Source organism: Lagenorhynchus albirostris, chromosome 1, assembly GCF_949774975.1.
Source record: "Lagenorhynchus albirostris chromosome 1, mLagAlb1.1, whole genome shotgun sequence".
Lineage (NCBI taxonomy): Eukaryota > Metazoa > Chordata > Mammalia > Artiodactyla > Delphinidae > Lagenorhynchus > Lagenorhynchus albirostris.
In genome coordinates this window covers 83,713,751-83,739,168 of record NC_083095.1, presented here as the reverse complement: position 1 = coordinate 83,739,168, position 25,418 = coordinate 83,713,751, and the positions used below count along the sequence as shown (strand labels likewise).

The 25,418-nt window shown below is 39.3% G+C and overlaps 1 protein-coding gene across 2 annotated transcripts in view; it reads right to left on the bottom strand.

Moving 5' to 3' along the window:
• Positions 1-25,418, bottom strand: part of EIF2AK4 (eukaryotic translation initiation factor 2 alpha kinase 4) — a 113,481-nt gene extending 88,063 nt beyond the window's left edge. For both annotated transcript variants that reach the window (XM_060147043.1, XM_060147045.1), the window contains exons 1-4: positions 25,201-25,418; positions 13,047-13,159; positions 10,056-10,158; positions 1,010-1,162 (exon numbers count right to left, since the gene is read on the bottom strand). In XM_060147043.1, coding sequence (XP_060003026.1) covers positions 1,010-1,162; positions 10,056-10,158; positions 13,047-13,159; positions 25,201-25,344 — 513 coding nt within the window. In that variant the 5' untranslated portion in view covers positions 25,345-25,418. The remainder of the gene's footprint in view (positions 1-1,009; positions 1,163-10,055; positions 10,159-13,046; positions 13,160-25,200) is intronic.

Sequence of the window (25,418 nt, the reverse complement as noted above, 5' to 3'; positions counted from 1 at the left end):
ACATTCCTGGATAGGAAGTCTGAATACTGTCATAATGTTAATTCTTCCTAAATGAATACATAAGTTTAGTGCAATTTTACTCAAAATCCCACAGGCTTTGTTTTGTTTTGATTTTGAGAAAGCAATCCTATAACTTATCTGTGAGAATAGCCAACAGAAAAAAAAAAAAAGAATGAAGGATGAAGGGACAGGGGTCCTGCCTTAGACAGTCAAACGTTATAAAGATACAATAACTCAAAGAGTGCTGTAGAGACTCAAGATAAAAACATGAATTGAACAAAAGAGACAATTCACAAGTAGAACTTAGTATAAATGAGTAGGTAAAATACACTTTAAAGGAATTATTACAAATCACTTAAAAATGAATGATTACTTAATAAAGGTGTTAGGAAAATGACTGGGAAAAAAGAAAAACTCAGACCCTCATTTTTACAACCCACACCAAAATAAGTTCTAGATAAGTTTATTAAAAGACTAAATAGCAGGAAAAAAAAACTTAAAAATCAGGAAGGAAATTTAGATACATGTATTAACTCTGATTAAAGGATTTTTAAAATAACACAGCAGTATACATCCATATGCAAATTAAGAAAAAGTAAAAATGGTTAATGAACAAAAAAGACGTTCAGTCTCTGGCTTTGGCTACTCATTTGGGCATGAGATACTTGTCCCACAGAGGGAAGAAGATAATAGCCTCTGAACTCCTGCACAGCTTTACAAGCGCAGAAAGAGCACCAGAAGTTTGGTTAAGCCAACTTCCTTTTTCTCTTATTTAAAAACCTGGACTAAGCGTTCTAGGGGTAGCATTGATATCTGTTGGGAGGGAATCACTCATAGTATTTATTTCTTGGTTACTCTTAGGGCCTTCTTTCACATGAATCCATGGTTCTTGGATCAAATGCTGAGCAAAACTTAAAGAAATACCAGTAAGTGAGTAGGTAGAGACGGAGGAAAACCTATAGGAGCTCGCAGTCCTCCGGGCCGGACACCGCGGCGACAAGGGTCTCACCTCCTCTTCCTCTTTCCGCTTGGCCTCTAACTGCCTCCGTTGCTCCTCCTGAGCCCGCCTTTCCAGCATTTCTTCATGAAAAGACTTGGGAGGGGGCTTGTTGTGCTCGCAGAGGAATGACTGCACATGGTAAGCCAGTTCAAATATCATCACCTAAACACATGGATGGAAATCAACCACAAATGGTCAAGTGACGCAAAGCAGGGCCTCAAGGTGAGACTACAGAAAAACATGCAGGCCATCCGAGACCCACTCACAATGGTGATATTCATTTTGATGTGACACGTTCTAAATTAGGTGTAGGATGCAACCACAGGAGCAAAAAGCTTTTATAGCACTCACCTCATTGTGTTACCATCAAGAAAAATCACTATCTAGATAAATAAAAAACTTCACTTTTCTTTTGCAATCCTATTCAATTTATTAGCATTTTCTGTATAATAAATCCGATAAAATGTTTTTCTGTATAAATAAATCTGGTAAAATATTTAAGACTGCATAAAAGTAAAGATTACCTTCCCAGCTAGAAAACCTGCCTACATAATGACAGTTGAGCAGAGAATAATCATTGCTAACGTGAGAGCTTTCATCTATCCATACAGCATCCTGAAAACATCCTACTGGGGTACAGAGGCAAATGCTTAAAGGCCTCACTCTTTCCCTGCTAGTAATGGACTAGTAGGAGGCTAATTAATACTTAGAAAGCATTTCATTTCCACTTAGGGAAGCATTCACAGTATCAGAAGGAAAAAGGCCCCCCTCTCAGACATCCTATGTGAATGTAGGAAGCCACTTTCCCCAACCCCTAAATCATAAACCATAGCTTGGTTGGTAAATCAACAGAGCAAGGGTTTCTGGGACCCCACACTGACCAACTATTCCAACCCCAAAGAGGTCAAGCGTGCCAAGCTCCTTCTGCAGATGAGGACCACCACTCTGAAATTTCTTTTTCCTCAATTACAATGAAGCACATTAAAAATTATTGTTTCTAAAAGGACTTAGGGTGGTAAAAAGTAACAGAATTCATTGTACACAAGAATATATAGTTTGCCTGGTGTTCACCTTTCTCTTGGGGAGAAACCACAGCTATTGTTGGGGGAAGCTGTATTTTTTATTGTACTAGAAGCTGTGGCGTTCACTAGAAACACTAGTTTAGAGTCTAAGAGGCAAACTATTCTGTGAAAAGCTCTTTTAAGGAAAGCTGGTTAAAGAAGGCAGTTTCCATCAGGTCAAAGAGAAACCATTTCTACACCAGAAAGGAGCCAGGAGCCAAGCAGTGGAGGGATTTTCTTTTGCTAATCTGTTTAATTTACTAGCACTTGCTGTATAAATCTGATAAAACATACAAGACTGGATGTAAATAAGAGCTAGTCTCCGGACTGGCTCTTGTCCCCCTCTCCCCCAAAGCTACACAGTCTATCGTCTTGCTTCTCTCAGCCTCTGCTCACATGTCACCTGGTGGGGCCTCTCCTGACCTCCTTATTTACAACAGCCGCTCTGCCTCACCTCGCAGTACACATCTGTATCAGTCAGGGTTCTCCCGAGAGACAGAACCAAATAGAAGGGGTATGTGTCCACATATATATATATATGTCCACATATATATATGGTATAGCATCTGCACATAACCTACGTGCATCCTCCCACAGTATACTTTAAATCATCTCTAGATTACTTACAATACCTAATAGAACGAAAATACTATGTAAATAGTTGTAAGTACTATGTAAATGCTATGTAAATAGTTGTCGGCATGCAGCAAATTCAAGTTCTGCTTTTTGGAACTTCCTGGATTGTTTTTCTGAATATTTTCCATCTATGGTTGCCTGAATACACGGATGTAGTACCCACAGATACGGAGAGCCGACTGTGTATGGAGAGAGAGAGAGAGAGAGAGAGAGAGAGAGAGAGAGGGAGGGAGGGAGGGAGGAAAGGAAGGAGGGAGAGGGAAAAATTGATTGAGATTGATTTTAAGGAATTGGTTCACATGATTATAGACGCTGGTAAGTCCAAATTCTGCAGAGTACGCCAGCAGGCTGGTGACCCAGGGCAGAGTTGATGTTGCAGTTCAAGTCCCAAGGGCATCTCCTGGCAATTCCTTCTTCCAGGGAGGCCAGTCTTCTTCTTTTAATGCCCTCACCTGACTGGGTAAGGCACTGCCACCTTATGGAGAGTAAGCTGCTTAACTCAAAGTATACTGATTTATATGTTAATTTCATCTAAAAAATACCTTCACAGAAACATATAGAATAATGTTTGGCCAAATATCCAGGTACCATGGCCTAGCCAACAGACACATAAAATTAACCATCACAACTTCTATTAGAATGGATAAAATAGAAAACTGACAACATCAAATGCTGACACGGATGTGGAGAAACTGGATCACTCACATATTGCTGACGGTAATGTAAAGTGGTCAGCTAACCTGGAAAATTCGGGCAGTTTCTTAAAAAACTGAACACACGGTACCATACACCCACAACTGCACTCCTGAGCATTTATTTCAGAGAAATGAACTTGTGTTCACACCAAAAGCTGTACATAAACGTTTACACAGCTTTATTTTTTATTTATTTATTTATTTTTGGCTGTGTTGGGTCTTCGTTTCTGTGTGAGGGCTTTCTCTAGTTGCGGCAAGCGGGGGCCACTCTTCATCGCGGTGCGCGGGCCTCTCACTGTCGCGGACTCTCTTGTTACGGAGCACAGGCTCCAGACTCGCAGGCTCAGTAGTTGTGGCTCACGGGCCTAGTTGCTCTGCAGCATGTGGGATCTTCCCAGACCAGGGCTCGAACCTGTGTCCCCTGCATGGGCAGGCAGATTCTCAATCACTGCGCCACCAGGGAAGCCCAGCAGCTTTATTTTTAATAGCCCCAAACTGGAAATAATTCAGCTGTCTTTCACCTGGTGGATGGCTAAACAGCGGTGCACCTATAAGATGGAATACTACTCAGCAATAAAAAGTAACAACTATTGATACATGTGACAGTCTGATGAGTCTCCACAGAATCATGCTGAAGTGGTGGGGAAAGGGGAGTAAATCCCAAAGGTCACATACTGTGACTCTACTTATATAACATCCTTGAAATGAGACAATTACGGAAATGGAGAACAGATTAGTGGTTGTCAGGTATCACGGAGGGCATGGGGGTGTAAGGAGGTGGCAACATTAGGGATCTTGTGGTGATGAAACTATTCTGTATCTTGACTGTATCAATGTCAATGTCCTGGTTATGATATTACACTACAGTTTTGCAAAAATGTTACCATTGGGGCAAACTGAGTAAAGGGTACTTGGGCTCTCCTGGTATTATTTCTTACAATTGCATGTGAATCTATAATTATCTCAAAATAAAAAGTATAATTTGTAATAAAGCCAAAAAAGGCAGGGGGGTGGGGGGACAACAAAAGCAGAAATAAACAAGTGGGACTACATCAAATTAAAAAGTTTCTGCACAGCAAAGGAAACCATCAACAAATGAAAAGGTAACCTACAGAATGGGAGAAGATATTTGCAAATCATATAACTGATAAGGAGTCAATATTTAAATACATAAAGAATTCATACAACTCAGTAGCAAAAAAAAGAAACCAAACAATCTGGGACTTCCCTGGTGGTGCAGTGGTTAAGAGTTCGCCTGCCAGTGCAAGGGACATGAGTTCGATCCCTGGTCTGGGAAGATCCCACATTCCACATGCCACAGAGCAACTAAGCCCGTGCGCCACAACTACTGAGCCTGCACTCTAGAGCCCGCAAGCCACAACTACTAAGCCCGCATGCCACAACTACTGAGCCTGCGCTCTAGAGCCCATGAGCCACAACTACTGAAGCCCGCGTGCCTAGAGCCCACACCCCGCAACAAAAGAAGCCACCACAGTGAGAAGCCCGAGCACCGCAAAGAGTAGCCCCCACTCACCGCGACTAGAGAAAGCCCGCGTGCAGCAACAAAAGCGCAGCGCAGCCAAAAAGAAACAAAAAGAACAAAACAATAAACCCCCCCAAAACTCGCAAACAATCCAATTAAAAAATGGGCAGAGGAACACAACAGACATTTTTCCAAAAAAGACATACAAATGGCCAATAGGCATATGAAAAGATACTCGACATCACTAATCATCAGGGAAATGCAAATCAAAACCACAATGTGTCATCACCTCACACCTGTTAAAATGGCTATCATCAAAAAGACAGCAGATAACAAGTGTTGGCGAGGATGTGGAGAAAAGGGATCCCAGGTACACTCTTGGTGAGAATGTAAATTGGTGCAGCCACTATGGAAAACAGTATGTAGGTTCCTCAAAAACATAAAAATAGAAATACCATATGATCCAGCAATCCCACTTCTGAGTGTATATTTAAAGGAAATGAAAACAAAGGATCTTGAAGAGATATCTGTACTCCCATGTTACTGCAGCATTATTCACGATAGCCAAGCTAGGGAAACAACCTAAGTGTCAACGAATAAGTGAATAAAGAAGATGTGATACACACACACACCAGAATATTGTTGAGCCATGAAAAAGGACATCCTCCTGTTTGCAAGACACAGATGGACCTTGAGGCATTATGTTAAGTGAAACAAGTCAGACAAAGACAAATACTGCACGATATCACTTACAGGTGGAATATAAAAAAGCTGAACACACAGAAACAAAGACTAAAAGTGCTGTTGTTTTAAGCTGCTACATTTTAGGAAAATTTGTTAGACGGTAATAGATAACTGAATTCGGACAGAACTGAATACTGAACACTTCCTTACTTGAACTTATAAACAAAGTAAAGTATTTACACATAATTATTAGTTTTTCAAAGTAGAACAGCTTTGTGGTATTTGTTGTCTGCACGGCCTAGGAGCCAGAGGTAGTAACTAGAGTGTTAGGGACCCCTAACTTTCAATTTTGGCTCAAGTTCCAAGAAAACATGTACTCTTGAGATATAATTTGGTGGTTTGATATTTTGGTTTTTCTACCTGTAAGACAGCATTGACATACATTAATTCATTTGTTAAATTTAAAAAGTATTAAACTAATATAAATAGAATAAAATATAATAACTTAAACAAAAAAGAAACAGAGACTAGAATGGTGGTTACCAGGGGCCGGGGGCGAGGGGGTGGGAGAAAAGGGGAGATATGTTGGTCAAAGAGTACAAACTTCCAGTTATAAGATAAATAAGTTCTGGGGCTCTAATGTACAGCATAGTGATTATACTTAATAACACTGCATTGTAAAAATAAAATAAAATACAGCAAAAAATTTTTCAAAAAAATCACAAATCATGAATCCAAGAAACCAGAGGATTCTGTAGCTGAATTTTCAATATAACTCCATATTATTTTTCAGCTAGACATTAGACTACACTAGAAATGACTTAAACTAGAAAGAACTTTGGAATAATTCCCAAGGCCTACTTTTTTGTCCAGACTGTGCTACAATCACTTTCTTTCTTTCTTTTTTTTAACACCTTTATTGGAGCATAATTGCTTTACAATGGTGTGTTAGTTTCTGCTTTATAACAAAGTGAATCAGTTATACATATACATAAATCCCCATATCTCCTCCCTCTTGGGTCTCCCTCCCACCCTCCCTATCCCACTCCTCTAGGTGGTCACAAAGCATCGAGTTGATCTCCCTGTGCTATGCGGCTGCTTCCCACTAGCTAGCTATTTTACATTTGGTAGTGTATATATGTCCATGCCACTCTCTCACTTTGTCCCAGATTACCCTTCCCCCTCCCCGTGTCCTCAAGTCCATTCTCTACGTCTGTGTCTTTATTCCTGTCCGGCCCCTAGGCTGTTCAGAACCTGTTTTTTGTTTTTAGATTCCATATATATGTGTTAGCATAAGGTGTTTGTTTTTCTCTTTCTGACTTACTTCACTCTGTATGCAGACTCTAGGTCCATCCACCTCACTACAAATAATTCAATTTCGTTTCTTTTTATGGCTCAGTAATATTCCATTGTATATATGTGCCACATCTTCTTTATCCATTCATCTGTCCATGGACACTTAGGTTGCTTCCATGTCCTGGCTTTTGTAAATAGAGCTGCAGTGAACATTGTGGTACATGACTCTTTATGAATTATGGTTTTCTCAGGGTATATGCACAGTAGTGGGATTGCTGGGTCGTATGGTAGTTCTATTTTTAGTTTTTTAAGGAACCTCCATACTGTTCTCCATAGTGGCTGTATCAATTTACATTGCCAAAAACAGTGCAAGAGGGTTCCCTTTTCTCCACACCCTCTCCAGCATTTTTTGATGATGGCCATTCTGACTGGTGTGAGGTGATAACTCATTGTAGTTTTGATTTGCATTTCTCTAATGATAAGTCATGTTGAGCAACCTTCCATTTGTTTGTTGGCAGTCTGTATATCTTCTTTGGAAAAATGTCTACTCAGGTCTTCTGCCCATTTTTGGGTTGGGTTGTTTGTTTTTTTGATATTGAGCTGCATGAGCTGCTTGTAAATTTTGGAGATTAGTCCTTTGTCAGTGGCTTCATTTGCAAATATTTTCTCCTATTCTGAGGGTTGTCTTTTCGTCTTGTTTAAGTTTTCCTTTGCTGTGCAAAAGCTTTTAAGTTTCATTAGGTCCCGTTTGTTTATTTTTGTTTTTATTTCCATTTCTCTAGGAGGTGGGTCAAAAAGGTGCTTGCTGTGATTTATGTCAGAGTGTTCTTCCTATGTGTTCCTCTAAGAGTTTTATAGTATCTGGCCTTACATTTAGGTCTTTAATCCATTCTGAGTTTATTTTTGTATATGGGGTTAGGGAGTGTTCTAATTTCATTCTTTTACATGTAGCTGTCCAGTTTTCCCACCACCACTTATTGAAGAGGCTGTCTTTTCTCCATTGTATATTCTTGTCTCCTCTATCAAAAATAAGGTGACCATATGTGCATGGGTTTATCTCTGGGCTTTCTATCCTGTTCCATTGATCTATATTTCTGTTTTTGTGCCAGTACCATACTGTCTTGATTACTGTAGCTTTTTAGTAGAGTCTGAAGTCTGGGAGCCTGATTCCTCCAGCTGTTTTTCTTTCTCAAGATTGCTTTGGCTATTCAGGGTCTTTTGTGTTTCCATGCAAATTGTGAAATTTTTTGTTCTAGTTCTGTGAAAAATGTCATTGGTAATTTGATAGGGATTGCACTGAATCTGTAGATTGCTTTGGGTAGTAGAGTCATTTTCACAATGTTGATTCTTCCAATCCAAGAACATGGTATATCTCTCCATCTATTTGTATCATCTTTAATTTCTTTCATCAGTGTCTTATAGTTTTCTGCATACAGGTCTTTTGTCTCCTTAAGTAGGTTTATTCCTAGGTATTTTATTCTTTTTGTTGCAGTAGTAAACGGGAGTGTTTCCTTAACTTCTCTTTCAGATTTTTCATCATTAGTATATAGGAATGCAAGAGATTTCGGTGCATTAATGTTGTATCCTGCTACTCTACCAAATTCATCGATTAGCTCTAGTAGTTTTCTGGTAGCATCTTCAGGATTCTCTATGTATAGTATCATGTCATCTGCAAACAGCAACAGCTTTACTTCTTTTCTGATTTGGATCCCTTTTATTTCCTTTTCTTCTCTGACTGCTGTGGCTAAAACCTCCAAAACTATGTTGAATAATAATGGTGAGAATGGACAACCTTGTCTTGTTCCTGATCTTAGAGGAAATGGTGTCAGTTTTTCATACAATCACTTTTTTTTTAATTTTAGAATTTTATTTTTTTTTATACAGCAGGTTCTTATTAGCTATCCATTTTATACATATTAGTGTATACATGTCAATCCCAATCTCCCAATTCATCACACCACCACCACCCCCTGCCACTTTCCCCACTTGGTGTCCATACGTTTGTTTTCTATATCTGTGTCTCCATTTCTGCCCTGCAAACCGTTTCATCTGTACCATTTTTCTAGGTTCCACATATATGCATTAATATACAATATTTGTTTTTCTCTTTCTGACTTACTTCACCCTGTATGACAGTCTCTAGATCCATCCACGTCTCTACAAATGACCCAATTTTGTTCCTTTTTATGGCTGACTAATATTCCATTGTATATATGTACCACATCTTCTTTATCCATTTGTCTGTCGATGGGCATTTAGGTTGCTTCCATGACCTGGCTATCATACAGTCACTTTCTATACTACAACAATCACTGAAGTTCTTGGAAACGCAACTTAGATGGCTGTGACTCAATGTGTTATAGAATGCAAGTAAAAAACTGTCCAGGCACTTTCCTAGAGGCCCAGCATAGACATGGAGGCCTAGGGTTAGCCCTTACTTAGCTCTTCTCAATTTTTATAGGATGGGATAGTTAAGCATGAGCTACCTAGGCAAAAACACTGAGTGATCTTATACAAAAGTGAGGAAATAGATTATATTTAAGAGATAATAATACTCTCTGTAATTATACACATAGTATACACAGAGTTAATACACACAGTAATACTCTGCCTAAGAAGTCACCTAGCGTAGCCCTCCAGAGAGAGTTCTGCCACCCAAGGGGGAGCTCATGTAGACTGTGATGTCACAGAATTAAAAAAGAATCAGTACTGAACTAGGTGTAAATGCTCAGGTATAAAAGGGACATTGATGGAGGAGAGTGTATTGTTAATTGTTGAGGAGGAAAACAGTCCTTCTGATATGAAAATTGGAGAGGTAGCAAAGTTTGGTGAGATATCACTTGTCTGCAAACATTTTCCAGCATAAAGGTTGAAGTCAAGATGAGGCCATGATGTCAGGTCCAAAGTGTGCAAAAAGAATGCCAAGGTTCATATAAAGTGCTTCCAAAAGAATTCTTAAGCAACAGTACTATCTATATATACTCCACAATTTGTAATTCATAAATACCATTAATTAAAAAAATACAAACAGCAATGTTCCCCTTTGTAGATACCAATAAAACCCAAAACATCCTAGTGAAATTTAGATTTGAGGTGCAACGGGAAAGCCTTTAACCCAAAGAAAAGGCCAGAAGGCAAACACTGTTGAACATGACGAGATTTTTACCATTCTCTCATAATTCCAGTTTAACAAATCATACCTCGCCACAATGTTTTTTGGCCACTTCTTCTAGGCGGGACTTTAACAAATTAACAGTTTCATTTGACAGACCTTTGGCATTCATTAATGCTATTTCAGGGACTCTGGAAAAGAAAAAAACAAAAAGGAGTTACTCTAGAAAGTACAGATTATTTGCATTAATATTTGCTAAGTTCCAAGCTCGGGGCCTGGGGATTTCATAAGGGCCTCGTTTGTGAATCTCTCTGTACCCCCAGCAACATTTCTTTTCATCTCAAAAGCATTTTAACTTTACCCCAGCAACTCTGTTGACACAGTACTCAGCATGGAGGCACCTGCAGCCTGTGGGGGCAGCAGTGGGCTGGCTAGTCGTCAGTGTGGGCAGTCGGGTGCCCTGATCCCCCAGAGGACCAGACATACATGATTGGGGCTCAATCAGGGGTCTCCCCAACTCCTCTGTGTGATTTCAGCTTTATAATCTGATTTAAATTTTTAGCATCAATTACTGTCTACTGCCTTTTAAAAAAATCACTCCAGCTCTGTGTGTGATTCTAGCCTAGTAACTTCACTATGAGCTCCCTTGTATGGTAACGCTCCATCCTGGCTTGCCCCTCAACGTCAGTTTCCTCAGACAGCTCACCTGCCAGAGTCCAGACGCTCTGTGCTCATTAGTGCACTCCAGCATAAAGCAGGACAAGAATACTAGGCGAGATGGAGCCACAGTGATCTATCTAGTATTCCCACAACATGCTGTGTCCCAGGCACTCATTCTGCTGTAAATGAGCTCACTTACTCATACATAAATCTAGTCATGCACACTCTGCAAACTCTGCTCTTCCAAGGATGCCTACCACACTCTCCTCTCCATCCCTATAGAGCGCAACTAAGAGTTAACACTTTCTACCCAAGGAAAGTACAACCAGCCCTTGGGGTTCTTTTATTTCCAACCAATACACATCTAATAACAACTCTGAGATTAAGTAGGCTTCATTTGAAGAGAAGATGATTCATCACTTCCCACCAAGCATTTCTGAGTAATTCATGGCGTTTTACCTTGGCGAAGCCTTTACTCTTCATTTACCTATGGATTCTCTCAATGCTTCAGTATGATAGATTGCTACAATCATCAATCTAGTTGGATAGATGGAAATCGGAGAGAGACTACTGAGTCTATGTGTGGTCCAGCCAATCCAGGATTCTCTCTCTCACAGTGGCATCAAGGACTATTTTGCAGAAAAGGAAAGTTTTCCTGCCCCATATCATCTCAAAAGATAGGAATGTTTCCCCAAGTCAAGACTTACATAATTTTTTTTAAAAAAAATCAAGCAGTCATTATATAGCAATATTAACAAAATGGTGAAAAATTCAACTGCAACACTAATTAAACTTGCTTTAAAATTTCCAGTGTTCTCCTTATGCCTTTGCTACATAATTCATAATTTTATGTAGCTGATATTATGATGTTTACTTTTTAACTTTTTGTTAAGCATTTGCATGCTGTTTCTTAAATAATATTTTTACCAAGTAGACACATCAAGATTTACCTGACGAGTTCTCTAAAGTAGTGGTTCTCAACCAGGGGTGATTGTGTACCCCCCAGAGGACATCAGTCAATGTCAAGAGGGCAAAGAAGCTCTGCGCCCCTCCCCGCATTCCTTGCCTAAGCATCTCTTCCATCTGGCTGGTCCTGAGTTGTATCCTATATAATAAACCGGTAATAGTAAGTGAAGTGCCTTCCTGAGTTCTGTGAGCTGTTCTAGCAAATTATCGACCACGGGCATTATGGGAACCTGCAAATTTATAGCCAGTTGATCAGAAGTACTGGGACTTGCAACTGGCATCTGAAGTCTTGTTGTGGGACTGAGCCCCTAACCCAGCTATCAGTTTTAGTGTCAGAATTGAATTGAATTGTCTGGACACCCTGTTGGTGTCAGAAAAGACACCACCTATACAGTGTCAGGAAAACTAAAACCTAGAGAGGCACTGTCTTATTTTTCTTTGATAAAATTCATCACCCTTCAATTAATGCATAAATTAACTTTCTGAATACCTACTATATCTACTCTAGGCATAGAGGTTGGGCAAAAAGTGGGTTACTAACTTTGAGGAACTCAACTTGACCTATCTGTATTTTCACATTCTCTATCACCTCTTAAGATAACAAGTTCCATACATTTACCACCCACTGTGTAAGGCAGGACTTCCTTTTATTTGTCACGTTCCTTCACTGGCTTCCTACACATCAAGCTCAAACCACAAAACATCATCCAGGCCAATCTGCTTTTCCACATGGAATGTCTGGGGAAAGATTACATGGAATATGCATGGTACTTTGAAAAAAGAATACTCAAGTCCTGATAGCTAATGCTTTTGTTTTACAAGTGAATCTCAGCCAGAGGGAGTATCACCTTCAGTGGGAGTTTAGAAATACATGAGGTTTTCGGCTGTCTCACTGACTGGGGAACTCTCTTGGCATTAGTGGGTAGAGGCCAGTGATGTTACATGTCCTGCAGGGTGTGGGAGTGCCCAGTGAAAACTCGTTAGCAGTCCCCCCACAGAAACAGGGCAACTCTAAATCCTCCTTTACCCTAGGAAGTAAAGGTCCCATTGGCCTGGAAGGCTATTCTAAGTCCTAATGCCTATCATACTTTAAAACTAAGTCCACAAGGCTTTTATAGTCACTGCACCTTTATCTTTTTCTTCTAGATTGTTCCTCTTACTTGTTTATGAAGAGTTAAACAAACAAAAGTTAACATATCAGAGGAAACAAACATTAGTCATGGAGCAAACATTACCATCCATAGAGACTACTAACTATAAGCTGACTTAACAGGAGACAGGTTTCATGACAATGTCTATTGCTGATGTAGCTTTGATGAAATGCAAGTGATAGGAAATAAAATTTTAAATGGAATAGGGGCAGAAGGAGAAAACACCATTAAGTTCAAATGGTTCTTATGTTTTCAAAACAGAGAACTGAAATCACATCAAAGCTATTTCTAAATGTACTCACACATCTGGATAGGTGGGTGGGCATTTCACTCTCAAATCCACTTTCACATATACTTCTTCACCAGTCAAGCCCTGAGGGTATAGAACTAAATTGATTTCAGGAGGCTCTTTGACCTAAAAGAGAAAAAGAAAATCTTTTTTCTCTAGAGAGCCAATCATTAAAGATTAAGATAAAAATTATTAATATTTTAGCCAAAGTTCTACTTTTTAAATATTACACATAATTTTATTTTATATAGGTGTTGGTCACATTTTCCTAAAGCATGGTTTAAAAACAAAACCTGGACGGCAGACAGCAGAAGCAAGAAGAATGACAATCCTGCAGCCTATGGAACAAAACCCACATTCACAGAAAGATAGACAAGATGAAAAGGCAGAGGGCTATGTACCAGATGAAGGAACAAGATAAAACCCCCCCAAAAAACTAAATGAAGTGCAGATAGGCAACCTTCCAGAAAAAGAATTCAGAATAATGATAGTGAACATGATCCAGGACCTCAGAAAAAGAATGGAGGCAAAGATCGAGAAGATGCAAGAAATGTTTAACAAAGACCTAGACGAATTAAAGAACAAAAAAACAGAGATGAATACAATAACTGAAATAAAAACTACACTAGAAGGAATCAACAGCAGAATAACTGAGGCAGAATAACGGATAAGTGACCTGGAAGACAGAATGGTGGAATTCACTGCTGCACAACAGAATAAAGAAAAAAGAATGAAAAAAAATGAAGACATCCTAAGAGACCTCTGGGACAACATTAAACGCAACAACATTCACATTATAGGGGTGCCAGAAGGAGAAGAGAGAGAGAAAGGACCCGAAAAAATATCTGAAGAGATTATAGTCGAAAACTTCCCTAACATGGGAAATGAAATAGCCACCCAAGTCCAGGAAGCACAGTGAGTCCCATACAGGATAAATCCAAGGAGAAACACACTGAGACACATAGTAATCAAATTGGCAAAAATTAAAGACAAAGAAAAATTATTGAAAGCAGCAAGGGAAAAACGACAAATAACATAAAAGGGAACTCCCATAAGGTTCACAGCTGGTTTCTCAGCAGAAACTCCACAAGCCAGAAGGAAGTGGCATGATATATTTAAAGTGATGAAAGGGAAGAACCTACAACCAAGATTTCTCTACCTGGCAAGGATCACATTCAGATTCGATGGAGAAATCAAAAGCTTTACAGACAAGCAAAAGCTAAGATGATTCAGCACCACCAAACCAGCTCTACAACAAATGCTAAAGGAACTTCTCTAAGTGGGAGAAGAAAAAGACCTACAAAAGCAAACCAAAAACAATTAAGAAAATGGTAATAGGAACATACATATCAATAATTACCTTAAATGTAAATGGATTAAATGCTCCAACCAAAAGACACAGGCTTGCTGAATGGATACAAAAACAAGACCCATATATATGCTGTCTACAAGAGACACACTTCAGACTTAGGGACACATACAGAATGAAAGTGAGGGGATGGAAAAAGATATTCCATCCCCTGAAGTAGCTATACTCATAATAGATAAAATAGACTTTAAAATAAAGAATGTCACAAGAGACAAGGAAGGACACTACATAATGATCAAGAGATCAATCCAAGAAGAAGATATAACAATTATAAATATATATGCACCCAACAGAGGAGCACCTCAATACATAAGGCAACTGCTAACAGCTATAAAAGAGGAAATCGACAGTAACACAATAATAGTGGGGGACTTTAACACCTCACTTACACCAATGGACAGATCATCCAAAATGAAAATAAATAAGGAAACACAAGCTTTAAATGACACAATATACCAGATAGATTTAATTGATATTTATAGGACATTGCATCTAAAAACAGCAGATTACACTTTCTTCTCAAGTGCGCACAGAACATTCTCCAGGATAGCTCACATCTTGCGTCACAAATCAAGCCTCAGTAAATTTAAGAAAATTGAAATCATATCAAGAATCTTTTCTGACCACAACGCTATGAGACTAGAAATGAATACAGGGAAAAAAATGTAAAAAACACAAACACATGGAGGCTAAGCAATATGTTACTAAATAACCAAGAGATCACTGAAGAAATCAAAGGGGAAATCAAAAAACACCTAGAGATAAATGATAATGAAAATGCAATGACCCAAAACCTATGGGATGCAGCAAAAGCCGTTCTAAGAGGGAAGTTTATAGCTATACAAGCCTACCTCAAGAAACAAGAAAAATCTCAAATAAACAATCTAACCTTACACCTAAATAAACTAGAGAAAGAAGAACAAACAAAACTCAAAGTTAGCAGAAGGAATGAAATCATAAAGTTCAGAGCAGAAATAAATGAAATAGAAACAAAGAAAACAATAGCAAAGATCAATAAAACTAAAAGCTGGTTCTTTGAGAAGATAAACAAAATTGATAAACCATTGGCCAGACTCATCACGAAAAAGTGGGAGAGGACTCAAATCAATAAAATTAGAAATGAAAAAGGATAAGTTACAACAGACACCGCAGAAATACAAAGCATCCTAAGAGACTACTACAAGCAACTCTATGTAATTAATTTGAAGTAATGAAATTGAAACTGTGACTAAAAATCTTCCAACAAACAAAAGTCCAGGAGCAGATGGCTTCACAGGTGAATTCTATCAAACATTTAGAGAAGAGCTAACACCCACCCTTCTCAAACTCTTCCAACAATTGCAGAGGAAGGAACACTCCCAAGCTCATTCTATGAGGCCACCATCATTCTGATACCAAAACCAGACAAAGATACTACAAAAAAAGAAAATTACAGACCAATATCACTGATGAATACAGATGCAAAAATCCTTAACAAAATACTAGCAAACAGAATCCAACAACACATTAAAAAGATCATACACCATGATCAAGTGGGAATTTTCCCAGGGATGCAAGGGTTCTTCAATATATGCAAATCAATCAATGTGATACACCACATTAACAAACTGAAGAAGAAAAACCATATGATCACTCAATAGATGCAGAAAAAAGCTTCTGACAAAATTCAACACCCATTTATGATAAAAAATCTCCAGAAAGTGGGCATAGAGTGAAACTATCTCAACATAATAAAGGCCATATATGAGAAACCCACAGCAAACATCATTCTCAACAGTGAAAAACTGAAAGCATTTCCTCTGAGATCAGGAACAAGAGAAGGATGTCCACTCTCACCACTATTATTCAACATAGTTTTGGAAGTCCTAGACACGGTAATCAGAGAAGAAAAATAAATAAAAGGAATACAAATTGGAAAAGAAGAAGTAAAACTGTCACTGTTTGCAGAGACATGATACTATACATAGAGAATCCTAAAGATGCTACCATAAAACTACTAGAGCTAATCAATGAATCTGGTAAAGTTGCAGGATACAAAATTAATGCACAGAAATCTCTCGCATTCCTATATACTAATGATGAAAAATCTGAAAGAGAAGTTAAGGAAACACTCCCATTTACCACTGCAACAAAAAGAATAAAATACCTAGGAATAAACTTACCTAGGGAGACAAAAGACCTGTATGCAGAAAACTATAAGACACTGATGAAAGAAATTAAAGATGATACAAATAGATGGAAAGATACACCATGTTCTTGGATTGGAAGAATCAACATTGTGAAAATGACTCTACTACCCAAAGCAATCTACAGATTCAGTGCAATCCCTATCAAACTACCATGGCATTTTTCACAGAACTAGAACAAAAAATTTCACAATTTGTATGGAAACACAAAGGACCCTGAATAGCCAAAGCAATCTTGAGAAAGAAAACCAGAGCTGGAGGAATCAGGCTCCCAGACTTCAGACTCTACTAAAAAGCTACAGTAATCAAGACAGTATGGTACTGGCACAAAAACAGAAATATAGATCAATGGAACAGGATAGAAAGCCCAGAGATAAACCCATGCACATATGGTCACCTTATTTTTGATAGAGGAGACAAGAATATACAATGGAGAAAAGACAGCCTCTTCAATAAGTGGTGCTGGGAAAACTGGACAGCTACATGTAAAAGAATGAAATTAGAACACTCCATAACACCATACACAAAAATAAACTCAAAATGGATTAGAGACCTAAATGTAAGACCAGACACTATAAAACTCTTAGAGGAAAACATAGGCAGAACACTCTATGACATAAATCACAGCAAGATCTTTTTTGATCTGCCTCCTAGAGTAATGGAAATAAAAACAAAAATAAACAAATGGGACCTAATGAATCTTAAAAGCTTTTGCACAGCAAAGGAAGCCATAAACAAGACGAAAAGACAACCCTCAGAATGGGGGTTTGCAAATGAAGCAACTTACAAAGGATTAATCTCCAAAATTTACTAGCAGCTCATGAGCTCAATATCAAAAAAACAAACAACCCAATCCAAAAATGGGCAGAAGACCTAAATAGACATTTCTCCAAAGAAGATATACAGATTGCCAAGAAACACATGAAAGAATGCTCAACATCATTAATCATGAGAGAAATGCAAATCAAAACTACAATGAGATATCATCTCAGACCAGTCAGAATGGCCATCATGAAAAAATCTACAAACAATAAATGCTGGAGAGGGTGTGGGGAAAAGGGAAGAACCCTCTTGCACTGTTGGTGGGAATGCAAACTGATACAGCCACTACGGAGAACAGTGTGGAGGTTCCTTAAAAAACTAAAAATAGAACTACCATATGACCCAGCAATCCCACTACTGAGCATATACCCAGAGAATACCATAATTCAAAAAGACACAGGCACCACAATGTTCACTCCAGCTCTATTTACAATAGCCAGGTCAAGAAGGCAACCTAAAATGCCCATCGACAGACGAATGGATAAAGAAGATGTGGTACATATATACAATGGAATATTACTCAGCCATAAAAAGGAATGAAATTGGGTCATTTGTAGAGATGTGGATGGATCTAGAGACTGTCATACAGAGTGAAGTAAGTCAGAAAGAGAAAAACAAATATTGTATCTTAACACATATATGTGCAACCTAACAAAATGGTACAGATGAGCCAGTTTGCAGGGCAGAAATAGAGACACAGATGTAGAGAACAAACGTATGGACACCAAGGGGGGAATGTGGCAGGGAGTGGTGGTGGTGGTGGGATGAATTGGGAGATTGGGATTGACATGTATACACTGATGTGTATAAAATGGATGACTAATAAGAAACTGCTGTATAAAAAAATAAATAAAATTCCAAAAAACCCCGAAAACCTCCAAGACAGAGTACATATTCCTTTTCAAAGTTTCTAAGGAGTGACCTGAAATGTCCCATGTAGCCTCCATTCATTCAAATGTCACTGAGCGCTGATGACCTTCTGAGTGCTGCCCTAGAGACTGAGAGTTCAGAGGCAAATCTACACAGACACAAACCCAACTAGCTGGCACAGAGTAGAAGACGAATGCTTTCAAAAAGTGATGAGTGCTGTAAAGAAGACAAAGCCAAGTCATGGAACATAGTGATGGAGGAGAAGAAGGTACGCAGACACGCAGGTCAGGGGAGGCCTCTTGAGCAGGGGATACTTCGAATATTGAGATAAGTGAAAATCTTGACATGAAGAAATCTGATAGCTCTTCTAAAATTGTGTATGCTTTCAACCAACTGCTTTTCACCAAATACTCCATTCTTCTTTATTTATGTATGCTTTTTCCAAAAAGGATTTGAGGCAGTTTATATTATCTATATATCATGAGAAAGGGGAGGCTGAGGGAACATATACACATATGGTCCAGACACTTGACCAACTTTGCGAGGTAGGTGCAATCTCCTTTGTACAGACATTTTACAGACAATGCGGCTCAGGCTCAGACTTTCAGTTTCTTGCCCACCAACACACAGCAACAAATCTGGACTTCAAATCCAATTCTGACTCCCAAACCTGTCTTTTCCATCAGCCCTCCCTTGTTAATGCCAACCCTGAGTTGCTGTGACTTTCCCTTGGAATGTCCAGGCAGCCAGGGCAAAAAAGAGAAATGCGGCATTATCAGAAAAGAAAAAAGATAAAAATTCTTCTAAGGGTAATAAAGTACTTAGCAACATTAAATTCTAATAGAAATTTATAACATGAACCTTACATGTGGCACCATGAATCACACAATCAGCTATGTATACAAAATACGTAAGCTTGGTTTTTATTTCTTTTTAATAGAATCCCTGATTTTTTAGCTGGATACATTTCCCAGACGCCTTTGCAGCTCAGTGTGGCTACTGGATTAATTTCTGGCCAGTAAGATGAAAGAACTATAATATGCAATTTCCAGGAAGTGAACTTTATCAAAGGAAAGGGATGAAACTTCTTCATCCCCTTCTCATTCCACCTAGCTGGAATGCAGATGTGATGACTGGAGGTCAGAGAGCCATTTTAGACCACGAAGGGCACTTTAAGGATGGCAGAACAGCAATTCAGAAAAAGCCGTACTCCAGACTTTTACATGTAAAAAAATAAACTTTGTTATTTTAAGTTTTCTGTCATATGTAGCTAAACCTAATCCTAACCAGTACAGGCTCACTGGAAAAATAAAAAATAAAGTCAGGGAACAGTGCTTTCAGAGGTAAGAACAGAGTATTTGCCAGGCTTCTCTCAAGTGAACTGAGAGGCTTCCCAACATGTGAAGATGCTTTTATGCAAAACATGTTTAGGATACCAAGTGTTAGCTCATATTAGGGCACTCAAGGACTCCTGGAGCTGAACAGGACTTGATTAAAAAGTTCAACAATCAAGATGTTCTAAAGATTAGGATTGGGTAAGACCTCCTTCATGCCTTTAGAAGATAAATGGTCATTAGAATTCAATGTTGATAAAATCTTTGATTTAACCTGCACAAGGAAATAATGAATTCCTGGAATATTTGTAGGTAAAAAAACTCAAAGTAAGGGGTAACCAAAATTTTTTGAGAGCACCTAATGAGAGGAAAACACAATGCAGAATGTATAGCTACAAAGTATACAAAATTCTACATGAGAAAAAAGATTTGTTTTGAAGACTGAAGATGCAAGTGACATGAAGGCAGCATAATAAGTAGTCATGGAGAGAAGGGCACGCTACAATGAGAGATGAGTTAAATTTGCTTCTCAATGAGATCATGAAGTTGGAGACTCTCCTGAAGTACCATCAAATAACCAAACAAATCTTCAAGGTATAAAAAGTGAAAGAATAACACAAACTCAGTCCTAAAAAAGAGAGGTAATGCTCATTTGGACTAATCCCTCCTAGAATTAAAAAAATTAAAAACACTAGCTCTTCAAGAAACAAAACCCAAGGATCTTAATACACCCCACAGGATGAGAAACACTGACCCAGGGGACCCTTTTTTTTTTTTTTTTTTTTTTGCGGTACGTGGGCCTCTCACCGCCGTGGCCTCTCCCGTCGCGGAGCGCAGGCTCCGGACGCGCAGGCTCAGCGGCCATGGCTCAGGGGCCCAGCCGCTCCGCGGCATGTGGGATCTTCCCGGACCGGGGCACGAACCCGTGTCCCCTGCATCGGCAGGCGGACTCTCAACCACTGCACCACCAGGGAAGCCCGGGGACCCTCTTTCCAGCCCAGTGCACAACACCTGGAAGAGCGCCCGGCCAACACTGGCAGAAACCCCAGTTTCTCAGTCTGAATGTGGTTTTCTTGGGCACTTCCTCACACTCAGGCCCCCAAAAATAAACTGATGTAAGCATGTGTCTATTTCTGTTAGAAGTACTGGAGTAAAGGATAAGACTATAAAAAACTGAGAATTTTATCAGCCATTCCACATAGGAGCAAATCTTTTGGTTCCAAGGCATGAGGGTTAATGACAGCCTGCGATTAAACTTTACTGGTTTACAAGATGAGCAGCAGAGTGAGGATGAGGTTTGGGAAATTAATTAAAAATACTAACACAAGAGGGAGAGGGATGGACTGGGAGTTTGGGATTGGTAAATGCAAACTATTACATTTAGAATGGCTAAACAACACGGTCCTACTGTATAGCACAGGGAACTATATCCAATCTCCTGGGATAAACCATAATGGAAAAGAATATTAAAAAAAGAATGTATCTATGTGTAAAACTGAGTCAATTTGCTATACAGTAGAGACTGGCACAACACTGTAAATCAACTATGCTTCAATAAAAAAAAAATACTAACACAATTTTTCCTTTACACAGCCACGTAAATATACTTGACACTACTGAACCATACACTTAAAAATTGTTAAGCTAGTATGTTTTATGCCATGTGTTTTTAACCACAGCACATAAAAGAAAAAGTTACACAATTCAAACCACTTTCAGGTGTTTGGTCTAGAATTGTTACCTAGATTCTGCTCATCACATCCCCCTTACATTTTGATGGCAAGACTTCGCTCAGCATGGCCTCTTGTTTCTTACCTGCCTCCATTCTCACATGCTGTAATGTGGGGAAGAAACTAGTCTGCGTGAAAAAACAACAAATCTAGAAATAAAGTAACATGCGCAAGCTAGATAATCTGGGCAAGTCTTTGGTTTTAAGTCTGTGAAGATGCCCCTCCCCGCAAAAAAAAAATGATGATAGTAAAATCTAAGAAATTAGATTTTATGTCAAATGCCTTAATCACTGACTTCCCCCCATATCTCTTTTTCTAAATAGACCCAAATACATTTGGGAATTATTTCAGTTAATAAAAAAATTTTGAGAGCTTTTTACCAGGAACTAGGCATGTACATGTGAACAAATACAGAGACTCTGTCCTTATGAAGCCAACCTACTCTCATACAATGTAAAGGTGGCATTTCAAATTAGTGGAAAAGACTGAAAAAAATCATGTGTTAGTCTAACTGGCTAGTTGGGCGTGAAAGTGGGCAGCCTAGATTCATACTCAGACAGAGGTAAGAACTTTAAAAAATAAAAGCTATTTCTATATTTATTTGATGGAAGTTTAAAAACAAAGTCATGAAAGAATTAAAAGAAAGTCTTGAAGAATTCATTCTTTTGGTAACACTGGAGAAGGGAAAAAAACAAACCACAGGGACCATGTAACAACAATAAAATGAAAAAAAAAGGTCATCTTGACTATATTAAAGTTTTTAAAAATTGCATAAATTACCTAAATATCAAAATGCATAATGGTTAATTAGGGGAAAATATTTGCAATATATGACCCCAAATGCTAATTTTCTTAGCATATAAATTAACATCTAAATAGCTCTGACATATGAATAAGAAAGTAGACAATAGAGTGTAAAAATAAACCAAACAACATTGAACAGTTCACAGGAAAAAATCCATGGCTTAGAGACAAAGGTGGTCCTCATAATTTACAACTAAAGAAGTAAAAATGTTTCATCTATCTACTGGCAAAGATGAAAAAGTCTGACACTACAGTGTTGGTGAAGATGTAGGAAAAGAAGCACTCATACACTACCGGTGGGCCCAGAGACAAAAGCAAGGCTTTAGGAGGGAGGTTTACAATAGCTATCGAATTATAAGTGAGCAGACCTTTGGCTGACAGAAAATTAGCCAAGATAATTAACAATAAATTTATAACTCTAGAGGAAATTATATTTTCAACTAGTGGTGTCCAAACTTTAGTATGTAAAATAATTTTTAGCATGTACTCCCAAAATGTTATTTATAAATAACGTACATATGTTACTAAACCAAAATCTACATTATAACACATCCCCCAAAAAGAAGTTTAAAAAACTTCAGATGTTTAAAAAACCTAAAGTTTACTCACGTCAATAATTCTGAGCTGAATTTACTGGCAACAAATTTGGCCTGAATTGACATGAGGCTATTGATAGTCTTTAACCATCCCACTGAGTGTGAATATTTGAATATTCACATGGTTTGCTGCGTTTGATTCTGCGTGCTGCTCCAGACACTGAGTGAGGTATTAGGTAAGTATGGAATGTGCACATGTGGCCATGAACACAAACACTTCTGAATTCTGAAATGTATCAGGCCTCAGGGTTTTGCATAAAGGATTATGGGCTTGCATAACCTTTCCCTAAAGAGTGGCAAGTAATAAGTATTTGTTGAATGACTACATTTTTTTAAAAAACGTTTTTAAACTTTTTTTTATTGAAGTATAGTTGATTTACAGTGTTAATTTCTGCTGCACAGCAAAGTGACTCAGTTATACACATATATACAATCTTTTATATTCTTTTCCAATATGGTTTATCCCACGATATTGAATATAGTTCCTTGTGCTATACAGTAGGACCCTGTTGCTTATCCATTCTACATGTAATAGTGTGCATCTACTAATCCCAAACTCCAAGTCCATCCCTCCCCCACCCACCCCCCCTTGGCAACCACAAGTCTGTTCTCTATGTTGAATGACTACATTCTGATTCATCCTTATGACCACCAATTATTTGCCTAGCAAAGTGTTAAGGCTATTTGCCCATGTACCTCAGGGTACAGCTATCTGAATCCTTCTATCTGCCTATTACAGTTTTTGATTTTGTTTGCTCTACTATCTTGTTATAAAGACCACCAGCTATAAATTCTGAGATTATCAGTATCCCTACCTACAGCAGTACCTTTTTCTTTTCTGTTTTCTTGCAGTCTTAGGACCAGATAATTAAGCTGTGTAAAGTAAATAAACTGTCTCTGAATGAAGTCTTAGGAACTTTGTACTGAGCCCCCGTGTACACTTTGCAACAGGTATTTTGGCTTCATGAGCCGAATTCCTGGTTCTCAATGTTTGGGAACAGAGAAGTTACCAGATAACCAGAAAGTTACATTGTTATTTTATTACAAGCTTGTATAAGGGGAATATTTACATTTTTACTATTTCAGTTTAAAAATAACTCTTGAAATTAAGCACTAGAAAAGTAAGCTCCCTGAGGGAAGGGGGTTTGGTTTGGTTTGTGCTTGACTGTATTCCCAATACCTAGAACAATAAATAGTTAATGAAGGAAGGAAAACATTGGGTGAGAAGGAAAATGTTTTGCCCTGACAGCTCCCGAAGATCCTATTTCTTGAGAAAATCTCAGATGTGCTGATAAGGCACATGTTGTAAAATGCCAGAATTAAAGGTAGATGAAGGGGGCTTCCCTGGTGGCGCAGTGGTTAAGAATCCACCTGCCAATGCAAGGGACACGGGTTCAAGCCCTGGTCCAGGAAGATCCCACATGCTGTGGCGCACCTAAGCCCGTGCCACAACTACTGAGCCCACGCTCTAGAGCCCACGTGCCACAACTACGGAGCCCACGTGCTGCAACTACTGAAGCCGGTGCGCCTAGAGCCCATGTTCCGCAATAAGAGAAGCCACCGCAATGAGTAGCCCCCACTCGCCACAACTAGGGAAAGCCCGCGTGCAGCAGCGAAGACAGCTGCAACACAGCCAAAAATAAATAAAATAAATAAATTTAAAGGTAGATGAAAGAAGGTACTACTTTTTAAATAATACTATAAAGAGGTTGGTAGATAATTCTTCAAGGATGATGAGGGAAAGACTGTCAGTATCAGCAGCTTATAATGTGCCTTAACTTACTTCCAGACAAAAAGAAAAATAATATTTTAAGTCAAATGCCATTTTAAAAGGGTGGACTCAGCACACTCCCTCTCCATTACAGCTAAGAAGACTGTATTCCATACTCTCTAAGCGCCTTGGAGAAAGGTACAGAGGAAAGTTGCTCCACACAGCACATTACAGGGAGGATGCCTGAGGAGTACAATGGGATTACATGGTTAATAGTTTTGAACACAAACGGGAAGGTAAGACTTCTGACTGAAGGCATCAGTAAGATCTGTGCAAGAGCCCCCAAAGCGTTCCCAAAGTTGCAGTGGGTCCCTATGAATGCGCTGTTGTATCAAACTCAAGGGCTGTCAGGGAGGAAAAAAGGCAGGACAGTAAGGAGGCAGGGAAGTTATGGAACGTCAGTGGGAATAAGAAACAGGGCCAGGTAAGACTGGAGCCGACGGGGGGGAAAGGCTGTAAGAGAATTCGTCCCAGTTGGGGGTTCTGGAGACCCGCCAAGCGGCTGCGTGCGCAAGGACAGAAAGTGAGCGTGGGTGGAATCGCGAGGGATGAAAGGACTCCAGAATCCTAAGCTGGGGTAGGCGGTTCGTTTCCGGCAGAGCCGGGCGGGCCTGGCCGGGGTAGATCGAGCCAGGGGAGCTGGGCCGCAGCACGCCAGCCCCGACCAGACAAGCCACGTTCCTACCCGTCCGCACGCGTCCGGCCGCAGGTCCTGGAAGTCGGAGCCGTAGATGGCCTCCAGGGCCTGCAGCTCGTGGTCCTGTCGCTGTGGGTAGCTCTCCGGCGGCTCGTCCAGGCCACGCCCGTGGGCCCCGCGGCCCCCAGCCATGGTAGTGCGGTGGGCAAGGCAAGGCAAGGCGGCCTTGCGGAGGTGGGTGGGCCTTAGGCGGGCTTCGCTCCGGG